General features: G+C 41.1%; 2 protein-coding genes across 5 annotated transcripts; one reads left to right on the top strand and one right to left on the bottom strand.

Moving 5' to 3' along the window:
* The first annotated feature begins 518 nt into the window (after positions 1-518).
* On the top strand, positions 519-12,660 carry LOC148413688 (sodium/potassium/calcium exchanger 3-like). Of its 2 annotated transcripts, none has more exons than XM_088431135.1 (17): positions 519-1,104; positions 1,259-1,363; positions 3,519-3,595; positions 3,682-3,756; positions 3,887-3,971; positions 5,595-5,698; positions 5,783-5,857; positions 5,979-6,004; positions 6,527-6,580; positions 6,657-6,793; positions 8,263-8,351; positions 9,707-9,980; positions 10,095-10,261; positions 10,602-10,716; positions 10,878-10,990; positions 11,976-12,041; positions 12,138-12,660. In XM_088431135.1, exons 1-17 carry the CDS (start codon positions 996-998, stop codon positions 12,246-12,248), a joined length of 1,782 nt encoding a protein of 593 aa, XP_088287261.1. In that variant the 5' UTR covers positions 519-995; the 3' UTR covers positions 12,249-12,660. The 2 variants fall into 2 exon arrangements, with proteins under 2 accessions (XP_088287261.1, XP_088287260.1); XM_088431134.1 differs by having other exon boundaries at positions 8,263-8,432.
* Positions 12,661-13,056: 396 nt separating this feature from the next.
* On the bottom strand, positions 13,057-19,984 carry dpf2l (D4, zinc and double PHD fingers family 2, like). Of its 3 annotated transcripts, none has more exons than XM_088431136.1 (11): positions 19,931-19,984; positions 18,819-18,979; positions 18,309-18,416; positions 17,999-18,195; positions 17,718-17,810; positions 16,788-16,872; positions 16,198-16,332; positions 15,204-15,335; positions 14,990-15,102; positions 14,670-14,751; positions 13,057-14,361 (listed from the first exon to the last, which is right to left on the bottom strand). In XM_088431136.1, the coding sequence occupies exons 1-11, from the start codon at positions 19,960-19,962 to the stop codon at positions 14,276-14,278; spliced, it is 1,224 nt and encodes a 407-aa protein (XP_088287262.1). In that variant the 5' UTR covers positions 19,963-19,984; the 3' UTR covers positions 13,057-14,275. The 3 variants fall into 3 exon arrangements, with proteins under 3 accessions (XP_088287262.1, XP_088287263.1, XP_088287265.1); XM_088431137.1 differs by having other exon boundaries at positions 17,999-18,192; XM_088431139.1 differs by lacking the exon at positions 16,198-16,332.
* Between the last annotated feature and the right edge of the window lie 770 nt (positions 19,985-20,754).

Genomic DNA, 20,754 nt, shown 5'->3' with positions numbered 1-20,754 from the left:
TAAGGTAGAAGAACACTGGTAAAATGCTTGTGCCTCTTTGAAGTCATAAAAATGTCAGCAAGAAACTTTTTTTGAAACTGCTCCCATCCACCCGTCTGTAGAGGCTTCCGTCCTTAATAGGTAAAGCTAATGCTAACTAGCGATCGCATCTCTGGCCAAGTAAACATTTTATATATATATATATATATATATATATATATATATATATATATATATATATATATATATATATATATATATATATATATATATATATATATATATATATATATATATATATATATATATATATATATATATGATTAATCCATCCATTGCAGTAAAAAATCATTTTTCCTTGCCGCAGTAAAAAACAACTGTGTAGGGAAAGTTCTCCTTTATCGTTAAAGTACAGTGACGATAAACCGGTATTCTGCTGCTCGCGCCTTGCCTGAGAAGGGCTGGGTTTGCTCCGATGGGGCGGGGTTTGTTAGTAATTCATTATATTTTTTTAAAAAAAAAAAGCTACGTTCCAAACCTAGTCCCATACGCCGTCCGGCGTTTTTCAAAATACACGTTCGTCGACGTCAAGAGTGACATTCTCGACGCCTTCTCGGACGCCGCTAGGCGAATAAAAAACTGCGTTTTAAACGTCGTAAAGCGCAAAAAGCGGCGTTCTAACGCGGATCGGCGTTGTGTGATCATACCCGCTTGCCATAGATTTCAGGGTACGAGGGCATGCTGGGGATTTAAAATAAGACTGACAGTTCAAGTGGACGTGCTGTATAAGGCTCCTTCCTTCTGTCGGATGCTGAGATGCTGATGACGGGCCGAGCCTCTTGACTCATTATCTACTGGAGGAGGGGGGGGAATCAAGAAAGCGGATATCCTCAAATCGATATCAAGCGGCTGTGTATTTGATTGATTCGTGTGCGGAGGGGATCGCCCACAAGACGTGAGAAAGAACGGCGAAATGTTTTGAGCACAGAGACCGGCGAGTGGTGTCGGCGGGCGGGATGAAGGCGCCGTGCAGACCGAGGCAGACGCTGCTCCTCCCCCGGCTCTGCGTCAGTGGACTCGGTCTGCTCGCAACCACCTGGCTGTTGCATCTCAATGATGTTACAGGTGCTTACAGGAAAATTACCTTACAATATATTTGTACTGATTTCAATATTTGGCGGGTAACGGTAAGAAAATGAATTTCTTTGTTGCTTTCAGAAATTTATGACATTTGCAGTTATCATTAATGTGTTTTGCTAAATAGCTTTCCTTTTTCCAGACTCCCACGGACGCACTGGGGATGTTGATATCTTCTTATCCAAAAAGGAGGTCATCATACAGAAAGATGACAACAATCGATCGTCGGATTCCCTTTCTAAATCTGGTAAGACCCTCTCTTCTCTGTTATAAATTGCATGAGGCACATTGGAGGGGCATTTTGGTTCATTTAGCTTTGAAGTGTTTCTCAAACATTACACCGAGCACCACCTCAAAATACTTTGCCATCATAGTGATGAACATTAAAATGCAGTAGTAGACCCAAGTGTGTTTATTAAAATGATGCTGACTTTTTATATCTAGAAATACATATTTATTATTATTATTATACACCACTGTTCCTTGCAAAGAGTGGGCAGTTATACATTGAATAAATACACGGAAAGAGAGAAAACGACTTCATAGTTCGATTCAAATGTACTGCATAGTAAATTAGTAATTAACTAAGGACCATAGCTAAAGAAAACATTTAGTTAATATAATTCTTTGCAATACTGATTTCTGTGCACCTTAACTACAGTAGTTCTAACCCAACATTATGATGAATATTGTATTCTTGGAATATGAATCAAGCCACATAATCCACACGTTTCTATTCCTCAATGGGGGCAGCCATTCTGGCACTTGCTGTCAGCTGAAAATGACATCACGCTTGCTCAGAGCTCAGGTATCGACAATCAGGGCTCATATGTTTTCTGAGTTTGGGTACGTGATGTGTGCAGGCCATTGTTACCTGAGCAAATTTGATGTCATTTTCGGCCGACAGCAAGTGCCAGAATGGCCGCCCTGTGATGGTTAAAAATGAGTGTGTTTTGTGGCTTAATTCGTGTTCCAAAATGTATATGCATACAAACGGGTACATTTTTCTGCTTACTACATATTCCTCAAATGCGATACTACCCTTTATGTAGTATTTTGTGTAGTATTTTCCTCCACATAATTTATGCTGTATTTTAACCAAGGGATTGCACATTCCTGGTAGTGCGATAACTAAGTGGTCATGCTATGTTGAATTTTGAAATGTCACCATCTGAGTAAAATTTCAGCTTCCGCATATAATTTTTCAATGCTTTAACTTTGATGTGAAGTGCTTTTGATGTGAAGATCTTAGGGGTGGACAAAATACTGCATATAAAATACTGCATATTAAAGGAGCTTAGAACATATTTGTAAAGATTTTTTTTAACTTCTAAAATCTCAAAGTTATTAACAGGCTGTAATCACACCTCTACAAGATTGTGTTGGATTTGGTTGTATTGTTTAAATGTTGTAAATTTGACTTGTTTTTATTTTCACTCGTTTTTTTAGTTCCAGACCTTGCATGCTTACGCCACTGATGAGTTAGAACAATAGCAACACTTGCATAAATTGGTATTCAGCGCCTCTTGATTAATATCCGGGGGTTTCATATTTAGAACACTGAATTAATGGGTCACACACACAAATAATGTGTTGTGATATCTCACTGTGTGCACTGTGTCTTGAGAAATCATGTGCGCACCACAGAGTGTTGACAATAATCACGAGCCTCAACTGCACATCGAAACGTTGAGGCTCACATACTGTAGCCTTTGAGGGCTTTGGTTGCTAAGAAACTGAAGGATGCATCTCTAGTTGGAATCTGTGTGAATCAAAGCGCCAGTGACCTGCTGTAATGACCTGCTAATTAGTGGCCCTCTTCATCAATGGTTCTCTCATCACTTAAACATGTTCTCCTGTAGTGGTGCCAATTTGGAGACAGGTGCTCACAAGGAGAAGCTAGCTAGGGTGATCACAGAAGATATACTGGTAACGCAAAACATTTAATTGGATAAACAGTACAATATTTAATTAGATATCTTTCAACGAAATGCATATTTGAGTGCACAATGGTTCCTCTGTCCAATATCACTTCTGTCACGCTTGCGTTTTTGGCTTTTGTGGTTATGACGCTCAAGGAGAAGTTCATTTTTGCTCCTTTTGGAAGTGAACATAATTGAGAAAAGACTAAAAGATGGCAAAGCTGATACTGGGGAGTCATAAGAAAAAAAAAAGGGAGAAAACTCATTTGGGATGCCGCTCAAGCGGCTTAGTCATACACTCAGTGAAGGCTACCAAAGGAAGGAATTAGGAATTAGGCAAAAAGGAAATGGTGAGATCGAATTGCAGCGTTTCTGTTTTTGAAGGTCTAAACTAGACTTTTCCGATTTTCTGCCTGACGTTGAAAATCGGAATAATTGAATTATCACCGCTGTTGCACACTGTTGTTGTCTCTTAATCAGCCATCAGCGAGTTTCCCGAAGACATTTTCACTCTGGAGCAACGAAGACAGGGAGCGGTCGTCCTTCATGTGCTCTGTGTGAGTAAACAGCTGGCTCAGATGAAAAATGGATGAATGTCACCGTGTTTTTTTGAAAATCACAAGGACCTGTCTTATCTTTGCAGGCTATATACATGTTTCACGCTCTCGCCATTGTGTGCGATGTTTACTTTGTGCCATCACTGGAAAAAGTCTCAGAGGTGTGAGGGCATTTTATTGAGATGTACTTCCAAGTCTCAAAGGACTTTGTTCCTTCTTTTAAAACAAATTAACAACAAGTTGAACATCAGCATCTTCCACCTTTAATTAACCCCCTTTGGTGTACTGTAGAACCTGCAACTCAGTCAGGATGTCGCCGGGGCAACCTTCATGGCCGCTGGGAGCTCCGCCCCTGAGCTCTTCACCTCTTTGATTGGTCAGTATTAGACTTATTTCATTGTTTCATCACTCTGTAGTTCACAGTCATACGCCGATTGTGAGCAATCTGTCACATCTTCACTTGGGTTGCATTGATGATCCTCAAGTGAGTCATCAGTGAGGCTGACTTTCACGAAGCAAATGTTGGATGATTCCTTCTTATCCATCATAGATGTGATATCGTTAGCTGTGACTGTGATTGCATCTGGGTGCTTTGCATTTATGTGATAGGCTAAACTTGAGCTGCTCCTGCTCCTACCTTTTTTGAAGGTGCCATCAGGGTATTTTTTTTTTTTATTTACATTTCCTATTCATCAGAATGAAAACCTTCATATGCTCCTCCATACTCACATCTTTCTGCTCCTGAGCTTGCCCCTCCACCCACAACAGAAGCCTTTCAGGTTATGCGAAACACAATGCCACCCAATCAGTGTTTACTTCAAGATGTGCTTACACTTTGTTTTCTAAACCCCAACAAGGCGAGCACAAAAAGCCTGATTCATAAAAACAGATACAATCAGCATACAGAAAGCATTGTTAGAGATCAAAAATGAGTTTAAAACCATAAAAAAAATGCTAAAAGTATTAACTTTTAAATTGCAAAACGATGAACTGAAAATCATTTCAAGTCACGAAGCAACATTCACATTCACAAGTTTGACTTAGAACATACCAAGAATTGCAAAGCTGTTCCCAGAGCAAAAGCTCCCTGCTTTGAAAAATCAAAATGAAAAACAATAGTTACATATAGTTTTGGCTATCATTTTTGATTTAGCAAATAATTCCATCAACATGTCTTCACAAAATTAGAAGGTATTTCCAAACTTGACTGGTAATGTATTGTCTCTCAACTCCATTTTTATACTTTACATCCAAGTAGCGCTAGTACAAATGGAAGCTTAATTCGCAAAGCAAACCATTGTGGTGAGGCACACACACTCACACAGTTAAAAAAAAAAATGAGATTGCAGAAATGATTACATTACAGAGTGAAATTTGAGAAAAAAAGGGGTGTGCAGCCCAAGATCTGACATGGCATGGAGTGGGCCGAGGACAGCAGCGCGAAACAATCATTTCTCCGAGGCAGGTTTTATGGAAGGCGATTTTACAGAATTGGAGTAAAGATTCTGGTTATTTCTCTCTTTGTGGTTGGTGGCCTGAACTGGTAATCTGATTCGATTCAAACAGTAAAAATGATGGCGCATTTTTCCACACGTTTAGCCTTTCCGTATCCCCCACATCACAATTGGCCCAGCGGCTTTGTGGAAATAAATACCAGATCAAATAGTTTAGTAATGCTTGACCGGTTCACTCATTTCACACAAAAGAATACTTTTAAGGGCAACAATGTTGATTGTTGTTGTTGAAGGGAACCTCTTGTACTCCGCATTTTTTAAATTGAAAACAGGACATGTCGCATTTTGGTTCATAAGCTGTGGTCTCTGGTTCCCTGGAACCGGTTGCAAAAGTACTTCTATGATGTAACGTGAGTGCGTTTGTGCCTTTCAACCCTCAGTACAATTGAAAGCATGTATGATAATTATTTTATGAAGGACACGGTGTTTACATTGGCAGTTTACTTTGTTGGATACCGCCTTAATAACTTTCAATGTGTTTTCAGGAGTGTTTATCACAAAAGGGGACGTGGGTGTGGGCACCATTGTGGGTTCAGCGGTCTTTAACATCCTGGTCATCATTGGTATCTGTGGCATCTTTGCAGGACAGGTCTCATTCACATGCAAACACACAAATAATGTATGTGCTGGATCTGAGAAATACATTTCAGATGTTTTGATCTTCTCTCTGCAGCCAATCTCTCTGAGCTGGTGGCCTTTGTTTCGCGATGCTGTCTTTTACATCTTGTCCATCATTGTGCTCATCGTGGTGAGAGAATCCCACTTGTACACCTAAATAATCCGATTTCCTTATTTGCAATTGACGTAATCTGTGGCATGAGCAAACCATCATCAACGTTTTATTTTTGCATTTTCTTGTGAACTTGCAGGTGATCTGCGATGAAAAAGTGCAGTGGTAGGTCATGAGATTAAATATTAAAAACATCCATCCGCTAACTTGTTTGCGTGTGTTTGTGCCAGGTTTGTAATAGATTGTTATTTTTTTTTTGTGTTTATGTTGTTGCTTTTATTGTAAAAATTCAGTTTCTTAGCAGTTTTTGGATCAGCTATTTTTATAGTTTTATTTTGTAGAAATTGCTTAATTTTAGTTATATTAGTCTCAGTGGGAGATCTGGTTTAAATGGCACATCGAGTTTTTGTCAAGTGCAAGATTAAGAAAAATGTTCAAAGAAAAAAGTAAACGACAATTCTCAAACCACTGTTTGACCTTCCTAAGCCTTCTTCTTATGCACAGCAATGCCGAAATGAATACATTTATAAGGAATAGAAACTAAAGTCCTATATTAACTCATTCACTGTCATCTCAGTAAAAATAAATCTTTGATGTCTATAGTAGTCATTGGCAGTGAGTGAATTTAATGTTCCTCTAAAAATTAGCTGTGATAACTTTGATGTATGTATGCGTGTGCATTTGCAGGTGGGAGACTATAATACTGATCTCTATGTATGGAATATATATCATCATTATGAAGTGAGTCAAATCTGCTTACTTTCTTTGTTGGGATGAAATTACCATGTCATCTAAAACAGGGTGTGTGTCTGGCTAGGTTTAATGGCTATCTGTGCAGCCTGGTAGAGAAATATTGCAGCCGGACAGGTGAGCCGTGTTTGAGCGTGCTGCGGCGTGCAACGGCGGTGGGGAATGCCAGCGATTGTGATGCAGACATCGTGCTGCTTAAATCAGGTACGTGCGCCCGTTTACTTGGAAGTTGGAAGTTTCAGTGAACTGAAATACTGTAGATCTGGACCACAGCTGAATTTGACTGAACAAAGTCTATTTTATTGATCACAGATGTGGGCATGTTACATTTTTCCGTCAGTCATTGTAATTGTCATTTTCGCTTACAGCTGCCAAGTAAATTAAGCATTTGATAGTATATAATAGCCTTATTTTCTTTACCTACAGTATATAATATACATATATACAGTATACAGTATACAGTATACAGTATAATATAAATATATACAGTATATATAATATACATAGCAAATAATTTCATTACTGGCAATAGCTAAATTGGAATTTATTGTTAGCTGGCTGTCTCCTGCATTGAAGTCGATACAATATCTTTTTTTGTCTCTCTCAAAGTCGTCTCTGTTTTTTCTTGTTATAGTATTACATAGCAGTCTTGATCTTTCTCATTTTCTTCCTTTTCTTCATCCTCTAGGTGTACAAGTCTGGCTAATGTGTGAATGTGTAGATTAATGTGTATCTGATGCAAATTTGTAAAGTTTGCAAGCAGCAAATAACGTTGTTTTTTTTAATGTAAGGCTTGGTGTGGGCAAACTATTTTACTGGAATACTTTTACTGCACCTTTGTTGTTGTAATTGGACCATATTTGAGGACTTTTGACATTTTCTTGGGAACTTGTGAGGCTGGAAAAGTGAGTTGCATTAAAATGCTTAGCATTGTTTAATTATCCAGAATCGCAGTTTATAACTGTCTGGGCAACTGGAAATTGAGGTGATGGAAATTAACCAGCTTGTTCTGATTCGCAACTGTACCGCATTTGGGTTAGCAAGTTATGTTTGTGGTGTTTTGCATTGCTTGATATTCACGCCACAGGAGACCGGCGAGCTTTGAATGCAAACAGGCAAAATTGTTGCCCTGTATTTCTGTCGACAAAAGGGGAACATTAGACTGACGGACATCCAATGGAGTGCCTACCCCAACAATTACAAACAACAGACAAAATAACAACTTTCCGACATTCTTAATCCATCATTTTTACAAGTGTTCCATTTCATTTGGCAGTCCGTCGGCAAAACGGCCGTCTGTCGTGACCGATCGAAAGCGAACCGCCCACCTCTTATTGATTGTCAGATACTTTTTTTTGGAAATTATAGTTTGAAAATTAGGTGAACTTTACTCATCAAACCACTGGTCTTGATCACATGATGGAGTAAAAAAAGTAAGCCCAAGAGTTCTAAAACTTAGAACTAGTTCACTTTTTTTTAAGTCAGAATTTTGAATTGAATGAGCTGAGCATTTTGAACTTCTCGTGATAATATGAAGAATAGAACACAAAGACTGTGTTTCGTCAAATGTATCCATGGCGAAGAATCTTGAGGATTTCCGTAGACTTGTGCACATGTCTCTCAGCTTTCCTAACTAATTTTCTACTTCAACCTCCCGCCGACATCTTGACCAGACTCGTGCGCTGTGGTCGGTCAGGACACGGGGTTGGTGATGGTGGATGAGCTGCTCAACAGTCATCCGCGCCAGCTTACCTTCTCAGAGGCAAGCCTCCGCCTTCTCATCACCTCGCATTTCCCCCCCTGCACCCGCCTGTGCATGGCAGGACGCACGGTCATCAACGAGGTACACCGCATGGCTTGCACCCCTTTACTAACTCCCCGCATTCAAGCTGGCTCTGTGGGCCTCTTAAGTGTGCTCGTTTGAAACAGTCACATGTGGCTTGTTGCTGAGCAACCATGTGCTTCCACCAGTTAGTATTGGGTCCATTATTTGTAATTTGTAGTCATGCTTTATAAACATTCGTCAACATGTGGATTTTATTTCCTGGGTATATCACAAATATATTGGAAGGAAAAAAATATAGGGCACAATTATAATATTTCATACTAATGTAGGCCGCCCTCTGCCCCAGGAAGAACAGGAAATCGGACAGAAACATCCATCCATCCGTTTTCCTGAGCCGCTTATCCTCACCTGGCTTACTGGTGCCTACCCCGGCTGTCTACGGGCAGTAGACGGGGAACACCCTGAACTGGTTGCCAGCCAATCGCAGGGCACAGAGGGACGAACAACCATTCATGCACCCAATTACAACAAAGGACAATTTATTGTGTCCAATACACCTGCCATGCATGAATTTGGAGTGTGGGAAGAAGCCTGAATGCCCGGAGAGAACCCACGGGCTCGGGGAGAACATGGAAACTCCAAATAGGAAGGCCGGAGCCAGGTGGATTTGAACTCTTTCACCTGACCACTCTTCCACCGAGCCGCCCTCTGCACGTACGACATTCATACCCCAATGAAGGCTCCTGCCATGCATGACATAGCTAAGTTCACTGGTTGAAAATTAGGGTTGAGTTTCTTGCTCAAGGACACTCCTATATGGTCACTGGGATCGGTAATCGAACGCTAAACCTTCCTATTGGGTGATGAGAAGACGACCACCAGTCATGCACAAAATATAATGTGGTCATAATAAGAAAGTGGCACTATATAATATTGTAGAGTACTTTATAAAACAAAATAATACTATAATTAATAGTGTCAACCTTCAAGATTAAATGTGATCAATTTACCGTATTGCAATTCGAGCTGTGCTTGAGTTGGTCGGGGTTTGAAAAAAGGTCAATCAGACCCTGAAGTGGACACTTTTTTTCACAGCAGTTTACACAAATCGTACTCATGATCCTTGTCTGTACTCCCTTGTATATCTACTCGCCGTTTTCCTTATTTCATTTGCTGAATTGTTATGGTGTGCATGTGACGACGTTTGCACGTGGCTCATCCCTCTCAGCTGTTTTACTCCCAACATGAACTACACGACTTTGCAGCTCGGTCGTTTCATGTTGCGCGCGCGTTCTCCTGAAATCTGGTTTTCATTCGCCTCCTTCCCACAGAGGCAGAAACTGATCCAAGCTCAGGTCGGGGCCAATAACGCCAAAGATGTCGGCGCCTCAGCGGATGATGGCTGCGGGGCCGGCGGGCTATGGGGGAGAGAGAACGGCTCGGTCGTGGAGGCGGACTGTCAGTCTTTGAACGCTGGCAGTAGTGCGGAGAAGGAGAGCGGGCAGGAGGTCAGTGGTGTGGTCCAAGCTAAAGAAGAGGAGGAAGATGAAGAGCTGGACGGCGAAGAGGAGGAGAATGCTCCCTTCAAACCCTTCATCGTGCCAGGTCAACACTTTGGTGCCTTTGTTTGGTGACACCATTAGCTCATTTGGGATGTCGACGATTGGTTTTGGAATTAATGCTTTGTTTGTGTGCATGTGCGTGTGGCGACATTGTCAGATGGGTGGTGTGTGCGTGTGAAATGGTTGCTTTCGTGGCCGGTGAGCCTCTTGCTTCACTGTACGGTGCCCGACTGCAACCTTCCACAGTGGCAACGCTGGTACTTACTCACCTTCCTGGCTTCCACACTCTGGATTGCCCTTTTCTCCTACCTCATGGTCTGGATGGTACGAAACGCACGCACACACATAAAAAATGCAGTTGAGCCACTGACACTTAAAAAAAAGTCAGCTATGGCTCAGTGGTAAATTTAAATGAAGCCAGTGCTCCCATCTACTGTCATCTATTTGTCATTACATTGATCATAAAGATTGACTTTTTTAGACAGGCTGGGCGAGACACTTTCATGCCTAACTGTTGAAAAACATACTTAACGAAAATACTTTATGGCAGTAAATGTTTGGATTACTGCGAACGAATTTAATTGTCCACGGCAGTAATTTAATAAGATCAAAAATCGAGTCCGCGCATTTTATCTCCCCCCTTCCCCCACCTCCCCCCGTTCAGGTGTCTATCATCAGCTACACACTTGGAATTCCAGACGTCATCATGGGTATTACCTTTTTGGCGGCCGGCACCAGCGTACCCGACTGCCTGGCCAGCCTCATTGTCGCCCGAAGAGGTGTGTGTCTGTCAACGCTGTTTACACCATGATACACTACCACCATGAAAAGCAAACATCTCACAAGCTTTGCTTTTGACATGAACTCCAAACTCAATTGCCTTGCTAAGCCTCAACTAAAGGATGGATTTTGCTGTACCCGCTATGGTATTTTCCCACAGGCTTGGGCGACATGGCCGTGTCCAACTCCATTGGCAGTAACATCTTTGATGTTCTGCTGGGTTTGGGCTTCCCCTGGGCTCTGCGGACCCTCATTGTCAGCTATGGCTCAGTGGTAAGCTTGTGCGTTATACTCGGCAACATTTTCCTAAAGCCATGATTATTGCTCAGCATTTAACTGCAAAAAAAAAAAAATGAGCTCGGCAGAAATACATTCATAACTAGGGCATGTGTGTAAAGTAGGCCGTTGCATAAAGAATAATAATAATTCCGTTTTACAGAAATAGGAGACAAAAACATGTAGCGTAATGCAGATTCATGTTTAGAGACGAAAGAGTGGGTAGCACGTCCGCCGCACAGTTCAGAGTCCCGAGTTCAATTCCAGCTCGCTCTGGCCCCCCTAATGGGGTTTGCATGTTTTCTCCGAGCCTCCGTGGGTTCTCGCCACATTCGTGGCAGGTGTGTTGGACCTACTAAATTGTTTTTAGGTGTGTTTGGGTGCATGAATTGGTTTTCATCCTGGTGTGTCCTGCAATTGGTTGGGAACAAGTTCAGGGTGTCCCTACTGAGGAAAAGCGACTACAGAAAATGGATCGTTTGATTTAATACAGTAGTTTTACTACTTTTAAAACTGATTAGTTTTTTTGGTCCTTTTTAGTATTTATTCAGTTGACTATGCTGTAAAAATGGAAAGATTTAAAAAATAAAGTCACGATACATATGTAATAAATTGAAATCCCCAAACAACTGATCAATCTTCCTCATCTACAGCTGAACAGTATTGCCGAAATAAGCGTTTAGCCCGTGGGTGGGATTTAGTTAGTTATTTATTTTGTCAAAATGAGAATGTGTTTTTGGTCCGGTCTGCACACTTCTAAATACCCTAACCCCTAACCCTTCTTGTGTAGAATTTGCATGCTCTCCCTGTGCCCACACACTCCATACTCTATTTATTGAGGTTTGCATGCTCATTTGTATTGTCTTTCACCGGGAAAATATATTTTTCAGTACCGGTTATAAGTTATTTTGTTAATTTCAATAGCTCATATCCTCGGTTGAATATCCTCACTGTAAGTGACCCAATACTTTTGTTTCTTTAGGTGACAATCAATAGCAAGGGCCTGGTCTACTCCGTTATCTTGCTCTTGGCTTCTGTTACACTCACTGTAAGCACACCTGACTCAAAATATGCTCATCATCATTCCTCACTTTGTCATTCAAGAAGTAGAATGACAGGAAATGTTATTCTGTCCATGATTCAGGTCCTGTGTGTTCATTTGAACCACTGGAGGTTGGACCGCAGGTTGGGCATTTGGCTCATGCTACTCTACGCCATCTTCCTCTGCTGCTCCATCAGCTTCGAGAGGCTCTAGATTAGAGGACACGCGCGCACACACACAGGCTTTTTTCGCTGGAATGAATTTCATGCCTCACCTCTAAGAGCTCCCTTTTGATAAGTATTTTACATGGTTTTGTACCGCCACTTCTGCATACAACCCACAGCCATTATAAAAAAAAAAGATAGTTTGTATTATAACCTTCTGTACTTTGTACTGAGTATTGTTTCATCACTGCCACACTTGTGTCCATTGTATGTAGTATCTAGTTAAGTTTTTTTTTTTTTTGCATGGTTGTATCATGCCTTTGGTAGTGGCTGATCATGCGCTAGATTGCACTAAGATGAATGTGTGTGTGGAAAAAAGACAAAAAACTTGTGTCAATGATTGTGATTGTGCAAGGAGGGTGTATTTGTGTTAAATTAAAACGCTGCTTTGTGTGAAAATATTCTGCAGCCTTAAACGGATTTCTGTTGCAAGATGGACTAGAACGGTGGTTTGCGTGATCGTTAAGCCTTGTGTCGATAGCGTGTTGCTCTATTCGATCAAAAGTGAGGATATTCCCTTTACTGAAAGGTCACCCAGTAGTCTCAACGTTTTGTGTTATTAAAAGTATACCAAGGGAAAGTCAATTAAATCCTAGCTCAACTTCGATTTTACGGCATACATTCAAATACTTCAGGAGGCGGAGCTTTTACCTGTAGCTAACCGAGAGCTCTACAGTCACCGGCAAGTGAGGAGGACTCGAACATCCAAATCAAAACCAACCAGCCATCTAAAATAAGCAAGATGGCGCAACCACACAGTGCTGTTATGTGCATAGAATAAGACATGATACTGTAGCTGAGTGATAACGTTGGAATTTCTGAAGGAAATACCCAATTTTTATTTCAAGTCAGGCTAGTCGGCGCAGTCGCCGAACAAATGTAAAAAATAAAAAAATAGTACAACAAAGTACATCATTTTACAAATACGCAGAACGGAGGCCTGACATATCCAAAGATCAGAAGAGAAGTTTTCATAATCATAACAGAAATACAAACAAGGCAACACAGTACATAGAATGTTTAAGAAGCTGTATACGTTCAAGTGTTCACCACACACTTTACAAAACTACTAGAAAATTCTCCCAATACTGATGGAATATTTTGAAAGAATAAGTATTAACAAAAAAGACAAAATAAGCGAGCGCATTCACAGGGTTGCTGCCAAATATCGTGTCACTGTGACTGGTCTCAACAACATCTCTGAAATGAATGTGGCTGTTAGAAACACCAAACAATGATATGGAAAAGTGATAAGCAGCCTTATAGAAGTTAAAAAATAAAGACTATGTGCACCCTTTGGTGGATAAATATGAACAAAAAGGTGAATGCAATTGTTCTTTCATAAATATGAACAAAAAGGTGAATGCAATTGTTCTTTCTTGTGAGCCCAATTCACAATACTGTATGTAACTTCAGTGTTCGATTGAATTATAAATGCATGGCCTTGGTGAAAACCTTTTGAAATGAAAATGCTTCAAAAAAATCCAAGTACACAGACAGTGTCACTACAAGAGTCTACTAGTAACCATAACAATAATAGCAGTAATAATAATAATAATAACTCTCCAGCAATACACTGTTTGTGTTGTGTTTTGCCCCCTCCTCATCCCGCAAGTAAAAATAGATCATTTGGCAGAAAAACAAAACACTCCACAGTGCAGATGCAGAAATTTGCTGCGACGCTACTCCGTTTGCACCCAGAGTTTCCTTGGAGACAGCTGTTGCTATGGTTACAGCACGTTCTCTCACCAATGTGTCTGGCGTGTAGCAGCAGTCCTGGATCGGTGCGCACAGAATAATGAATTAAGACAGCTACGCTGGCAGGTCGGCGCTTCAGTACGAGCCACACTTGAAGTGTTCTGAGGTCTGTTTGGGAGTCCTGCCCCTTCCGTCCACACCCGTAGAGATGTAAGAAGACTACTTCTGCCGACCCGTGAGGCCGGCGAGCTAGCGGGCAGTTGGGGCAAGTTGCAGTGGTCGTGTGACGGGGGGTGAGACGAACTAACTGGTGTTGTGTCACTCGGAGGCGGAGCTCTGGTTCTGCTGGTAGATGGAGGCTTTCTCCTTGAGCAGAGCCAGGCACAGGTGGCAGCTCCAGCTCCCTGCCAAAACAAAGTTGATGAGATATGCAGCGTTTGCCAACTTGGCCATTTTGCTCTACATATAACAACTTGGCCATTTAGTGGGGCAATAACTTCTTGGTCTCCTGGGCAGGATTCTTGCTTGACTGCCTCAAACTAGGTACAATTGGAAAGCTTATAGAGTATTTGGGGTGACAGCTTTCATTCTCAGATAATACTGCCCTAGTGCTTTTTGGGAAGTTCTTTCCTTTATTTAGGTAAGCTCCGTGTGCCAATATTGCTAAATGAGTGGAGTATCACTAAGTTGGCAGTCATTGACATCATCTTACCCTCGGGTGGTTCCGTCATGGGGGGACTAAGGCAGTACATGTGGTAGCCTCGGTCACAGTCGTCACAGAAAAGCAGCTGGTCCTAAATAAATAAATAAAGACAGTTTCAAGCTCTCTCGCTAATTTAACTCCTGTTGGACTCTGAGGAAAACAAGCCAGCGAAATTTCCCATCTTTCCCATGGCGATTCAACGGAAACATCCGGAAATGGACTGGAAACTTTCCACAGGTTTACAACTCTACTTGGGATTGACCTCGGTCACGTGCTGTGCATGCTTTTCTTTGGCTGCTGTGGTTACATTAGTGAAAGGTCACGCTTACATCATTCTCCGAAGTGCCGCAAACATTGCAGCATTTGCACTCGATGCACTGCCAGCGGTACGTCTTCACCGCGGCCATCATGACAGGCGTGAACTGGAGACACGTCGGATGGCCTGCGGGGGTGAAGGGATCAGACGCAACCATGAAAACAGCCGCGACCATTGATCTACTTCCACTTCAGATGCACAATGGAAAGCGGAGAGGACGGCCTTACCCGAACGTCCACAATCTGAGCAGGAAACAAGCTCCTCTGATTGGCCAGTCTTCTGGTTCAAGGTGGAGTCTCCCAGACAGAAGTCGCAATAATCGTTAGGCAGCGCAAGACCATTGGGACCCTTTTTAGTTGCTGCACAGGAAAATAAAGACGAACATAATTCAAAAACAAACAAAAAACAATGACCGCTGATTTTAGGAGGAACATTTCAAGCAGAGTGCTTAGCCACTTGTTGAAGGACAGATCACATGAGCGATTTAACCTCGGCTAACAATACTCATTTGTAACTCATCTAATACATTTGATTTCAAGGTGTATTATTGTGCTTCTTGTTTGCACTGATGTGGTAGTGAAGAGCCTCGTTCTGTTTTGCTTACTCACTACACATGAAAGGCCAAACAAACAACTTGGTATGATGTACAAGTATTGCAAACACAATCACATCCACCAGTTTTCTATATGGTTTATTATAATTAGTGTCATTGGTGAGCTGGATCTCAGCTGAGGTTTGGCTGAGATACATCAATGAACCTAACATTTTTTTTTCTTCACTTTTTGGAATCTGGGAAGAAGGCGGATTACCTAGAGAAAACTATTTTGACAGCATTGTAGGACAGATGTAGTTTCTCTCAAAATTGCACATTACATTAGACAAGTGTAGCTGATAAAGTGCCCCGTCATTGTTCAACTCCAACCAAAAACACACAGCAGTTTCGTAATACCCATTCAAACAGCCAACACCATGACAGACAAAAACTATAATGAGCACGTTACCTATCTGATTAAGTGAATCAAGTCGGTATGATAACAAGTATTTATAAACGTAAAAAAGAAAAAAATACAAGCGATGTTGAAGTCCAATGGCTCTCTTCCAAACTTAATAGATTGAATATGGAAAAAAAAAAATGAGTCTGTGATTTTCCTGATTCAAGCACACACATGCTGACACAGCATGCAATCCCCCGTTTTCTCTCCATACTTGAGAGTGACTCACTCTTCTGCTCCTCAGGCTGGCGAGGAGTGGGTGGTGCCTCGATCTCCTCGCGGTCCTCGCCCTCCTCCTCCGCCAGGTGAGAGTGTGTATAGTGGTAGCTGAGGCCTGGGCGGTTCTTGTAGCGTTTCCCACAGACTGACATACACACACGGTAATACACAGGAGTTATAGTGATGCTTGAAGTATTGTATTGAGCTAAAGGGCTCCCAGGTGGAGCCAGGAAAGTGTTCATTGCCCCAATGCAAGCAGTCTTCTTCAGACTTTATTTAATTCACATGGCATTTTTGGTGATTCCACCCCAGTAGCAAGCTCAAACAGCAGAGGCCAGAACTGGCACAGCAGCCAAAAATTAGACAGGAGGGGAAAAAAAAAAAGAAAAATAGGCATGTTCTCATGAGAAGGGGGAAAAAACTTCCAAGCGAGCCACTTTTAAATGTCAACTCAAGTTCCAGGAGTCCTTCAGCTGACATCATGCACAGATGAAGGCTTATTGTTGTTTTTCAGCAGGAAAATCAGAAATCCCCCTTGCCAAAATGCATGACACACACACACGCACGCACACACATGCAAAAGAGAAAGTTTTGACTCACTGTCGCAGGCGTAAGGCTTGTCTCTTTCCTCCAGAGCCGCAGCCGCAGCCTCACTTTTCTTCTTGCCGTTCTTGTCACTGCGACCCTAAAAAAATCCATTGAGTACATGTTATATGTATATACTGTACATAATCTTTTACATCGCTTGCAGCATTTCTATATATGACTGTAGGCATGAGCCAATAACCGAATTGGCAATGTATCATTTTGAAAGTCATCATTATTTAAGAACTATTAAAATCCGTCAAAATCGGTACGTTTTATTTCTTTCCCTTTGTCCCGTTGTATGCCTTAACGGGCAACTGCAGTGTGAGCCTCTTTTCATTGTGTATCATACGAAGGTCCTCTTTGGTTGCAGCAGACAATCATATTGTCTACTTCCTGGTTTGTCAGCTTCAGTACCACTGTAAGTTCGCAACTGTAGCTAACTACCGTGGTTAACATGTCTAACATCTTATCATAGGCTGCTGTCAAAGTCGTTTTTATGTGCCCGCTCGACACTGCTCATCTGCAAACAAACTATTAACCAAGTGGTGTTGGTTATGCATTTGAATTGACTTGCCCTTTAGCCTGATATCGATTTATAAAAGCATAAATCGATTAGTAACCCACCAAGTGTGGAAAAGACATTTATGGATAATACCTTCCTCTGCCACAAGATGGTGCAATCTATATGATAATCTGGGTATAGACATGTTGCATTAATTTCTATTTTGAGACCATTCTGGTGGGTCTTCCAATAAACAAAACAATAATCTGGTATACGGTCAAAAAAACAAGAATTAACACACTCATATCAGTAACACGTATAAGACGACGGGAGACTTCAAGACCCCTCAGGTTATGAGGTGTAGGCTGACTGAGCAATTCCTTAACCAAAACTGAACTTGTCAGTAATGGCCCTGCCTAAACAGTAAAGTTAATTCATACCTTGGATTTGCTTTTGCCTTTCCTCTTGGGGGTCTCATCCTCAAAGTCTTCATCGTCTAAATCGTCCAAATAGTCATCATGGTCAAGGACTCTCTGCAGTGAAAATGAGACAGGGTTTAAACATTTTTCCAAAAAAAAATAAAGCTGGTCAATTACATTTTCCAGCTTTCACAACATGTATATTCAATTTGTTTAGTACCTAATCAACTTCAATTTGGAGCGTACTACTATCTGTTGCTAATGATAACATCATTAATGAATATAATTAACTAAAACCAAACCTTGCGGACACGTCCGGATGATGTGTGAGTCGCCGCTGAGCTAGCAGGAGTCTCTACGGCGGCTGGATCATCCTCAGGGCCGCGGGCATCCGTCATACCGCTTCTCCTGTCGAGGGGCTCACCTTTTAACAGAGCCTCCAGACTGCTCCCATCTACCGCCCCCAAGGCGTCACGTTTCAGTCCCATCTCCAAATCTGCTACAAGCACATGGGCACAGCAGGTGAGTCAGCATGTCATGTCATTATGGCATAGCTGTTGATTAAAAACGTTTTGTTTCTGTAGAGGGTGAGCATTTCTTGAGTGCCAATACCTGCTTTGAGTGGGGGGAATGCCAATCGAGGGTCCTCGGGGGGATGAGAGCGTCGTTTCTTCCTCCAGCGACGAGCTGGATATGTGTACAGTTGACCTGGAGCAACACCTGGCCAAATAATCATTTCACATATCATATTAAGTACTGTACCAGAACCAAGGGTTTCTTAAGATGCACCATATAAACCACCTCTGCAGCACACACATGGCATGGGTAAAGTTGAAGCAAGATTTGGGGGGAATAAATAGTGCAGCAGTATGTGGCAAAAAGTATGATATTTTGAAACATTAGCCCAGATAAAATTACACACTTTTTTACACAGGCTGGCTGTTTTTTTTTTAATCTTATTTTATAGTTTCTATTGTAGTTTACTAAGTTTGGGATTTATTGTACTGACGTGGGACCTCAGGTATCATATTTCATCATCATATTTCATACTATGTGGAAATATGTCATCGGTATGACAGTAATAGTAAACTACAAAGGATTGTAATTGAGTGGTATACATACCTGCATTTCGGTGTCTCTTCTCCATCCAGATGTAGCAGTTGGATTGAGCCACACCGGTCTGTGAGTCCAGAAAGGGCATGAGGATGCTACGCTCAGCACACAGTCTGGCGTTGTAGCTGTGACACTGCTCCATGGCATCTCGGTAATACTGCTCCCCCAGCCTGGAATATGGGTTGTCAGAAAAAAACAAAAATCCCAATGTCTTAGTAACAATCATAGATGGACAATCACATTACATTTGACCATTAATTTATCCATTTTTACAGCACTTCCTGTGTAGGGTCGTAATTTAAGCCTAGTCCAGGTAAGGTTGGGTGAGAAGCTCGGTGGTCGGTCGCAAAACAATTCCAGGAAATAAGGAGAAACAACCAATGACTCATTGACTGACTCACAATGACAGACAATTTAGTTTATTACTAACCTAAGAATATTTTGGGGAAGCCTGACAACCTGGAGAAACCCAATATTGTTACAAACAATAAAATGAAAATATGTATATAAAAACATTGCGGGAAATCATGCATTATTGTTGTAGTGATTCGAGGAACTTCTCGACATGTTGGAGGATATTTCTAATATCGTTTAGCTAAACTTGGTAACCCCCAACTCGGGCTTTTTTATCCGTAGTAAACGACAACCACGATGATTCACACGATCAGCTTTCAAACCGAGCAATACTTTCATGTAAACGCAAGTATTCCAAATGACTTGAATTTTATTCACCGTGTTGAGAGGCGACGTCGGAACAAAAGGTTGATTGTTAGCACGCTTTTCTTCACAACAAAGCGATCATCAGCAGATAGGTTCATCATCGAGTAGGCAATTACCGATACCGCAAATAAGGCAGTTAAAAAATACTAGGTGACTAACTTAAGTTGGTGGGGTGTGTATGTATGAGTTACAGCTCCTCAGTCTGTTTCAATTCTTTGCACAAGCTAACAGGCTATCCTTAGCACACAAGATAACGTTTTTCTCTTGGGACGCAATTGTATTCGAAAATGGCCGTATTGTAACTCTGGTTTCCAAATGGTTGTCTCTAATTATAATTATTTTTTCCAGATTATGTTGTCGGCAGTGATCCTGATTGTTCTCGTAAAAAAAGGCAAACTTACACTTTAACAACACTGTCGACGGCCGCCGCCATGTTTGGTTAGTGCAGTTGTGTGGTCACATTGCGCATGCGCCCTATCGTCAGCGACGCAAAAACACTGCGGCAACGTAATTGTTTAATTATTTAGAAAATGAAATGAATTAGATATTTAAATAAATAATTTAGAAAACAACTAAAAATGAACTGAAAAAAATATTTAAAAACTCTAAATTACACGTTTAATTATTTAATAAACTTGTTTAATTTTGGTACTTTTGATCCTTGTGTGATATTGTACGTAACATTATAACATATTTAAAATATAAATAAACATATATTGCATAGCTAATGTATATGTATAGCTCTAATCTAATAATTCATACGTCTGTTGATTTACAGTTGTTACTATCTGGTTAAAAGTAACTTTAAATGAAAAAAATATTTTCAAAACGCAATGTATTGTGTCATATCTCTATGTACCTGACGTTTGTATCAAAACAAAAAATGCTCTAAAATTCATGGGTATGATTTTTATTTATTTTTGTTATTTTGTGCTCTTGTGACACCTCTCAGTACCGATAAATGGTGGGCGGCTCTATACCGACTCGCAGTTGAATATGGCGGGCCACTCGGTGTTTTTTTTTTTAATTTATTTTATTAATCAACATAACAGTATATCATTGAGTATAATACAAAAACAGAAACAGTAACAACAAAAACAATAACGCCAGGGGAAAAACACCAAAAACTCAAAGAGAAACTGTGCAATACACTATTACACAAACATGTTAAAAAGAGTACACACATCATAGATTTTGATTGCTGGCCACTCGGTGTATTGCTCCT

Source organism: Hippichthys cyanospilos, chromosome 13 (genome assembly GCF_059441005.1).
Source record: "Hippichthys cyanospilos isolate Australia breed blue-spotted pipefish chromosome 13, RoL_Hcya_1.0, whole genome shotgun sequence".
Lineage (NCBI taxonomy): Eukaryota > Metazoa > Chordata > Actinopteri > Syngnathiformes > Syngnathidae > Hippichthys > Hippichthys cyanospilos.
Note: the sequence above shows the minus strand (reverse complement) of the source record. Positions and strands in the feature narration are given on the sequence as shown.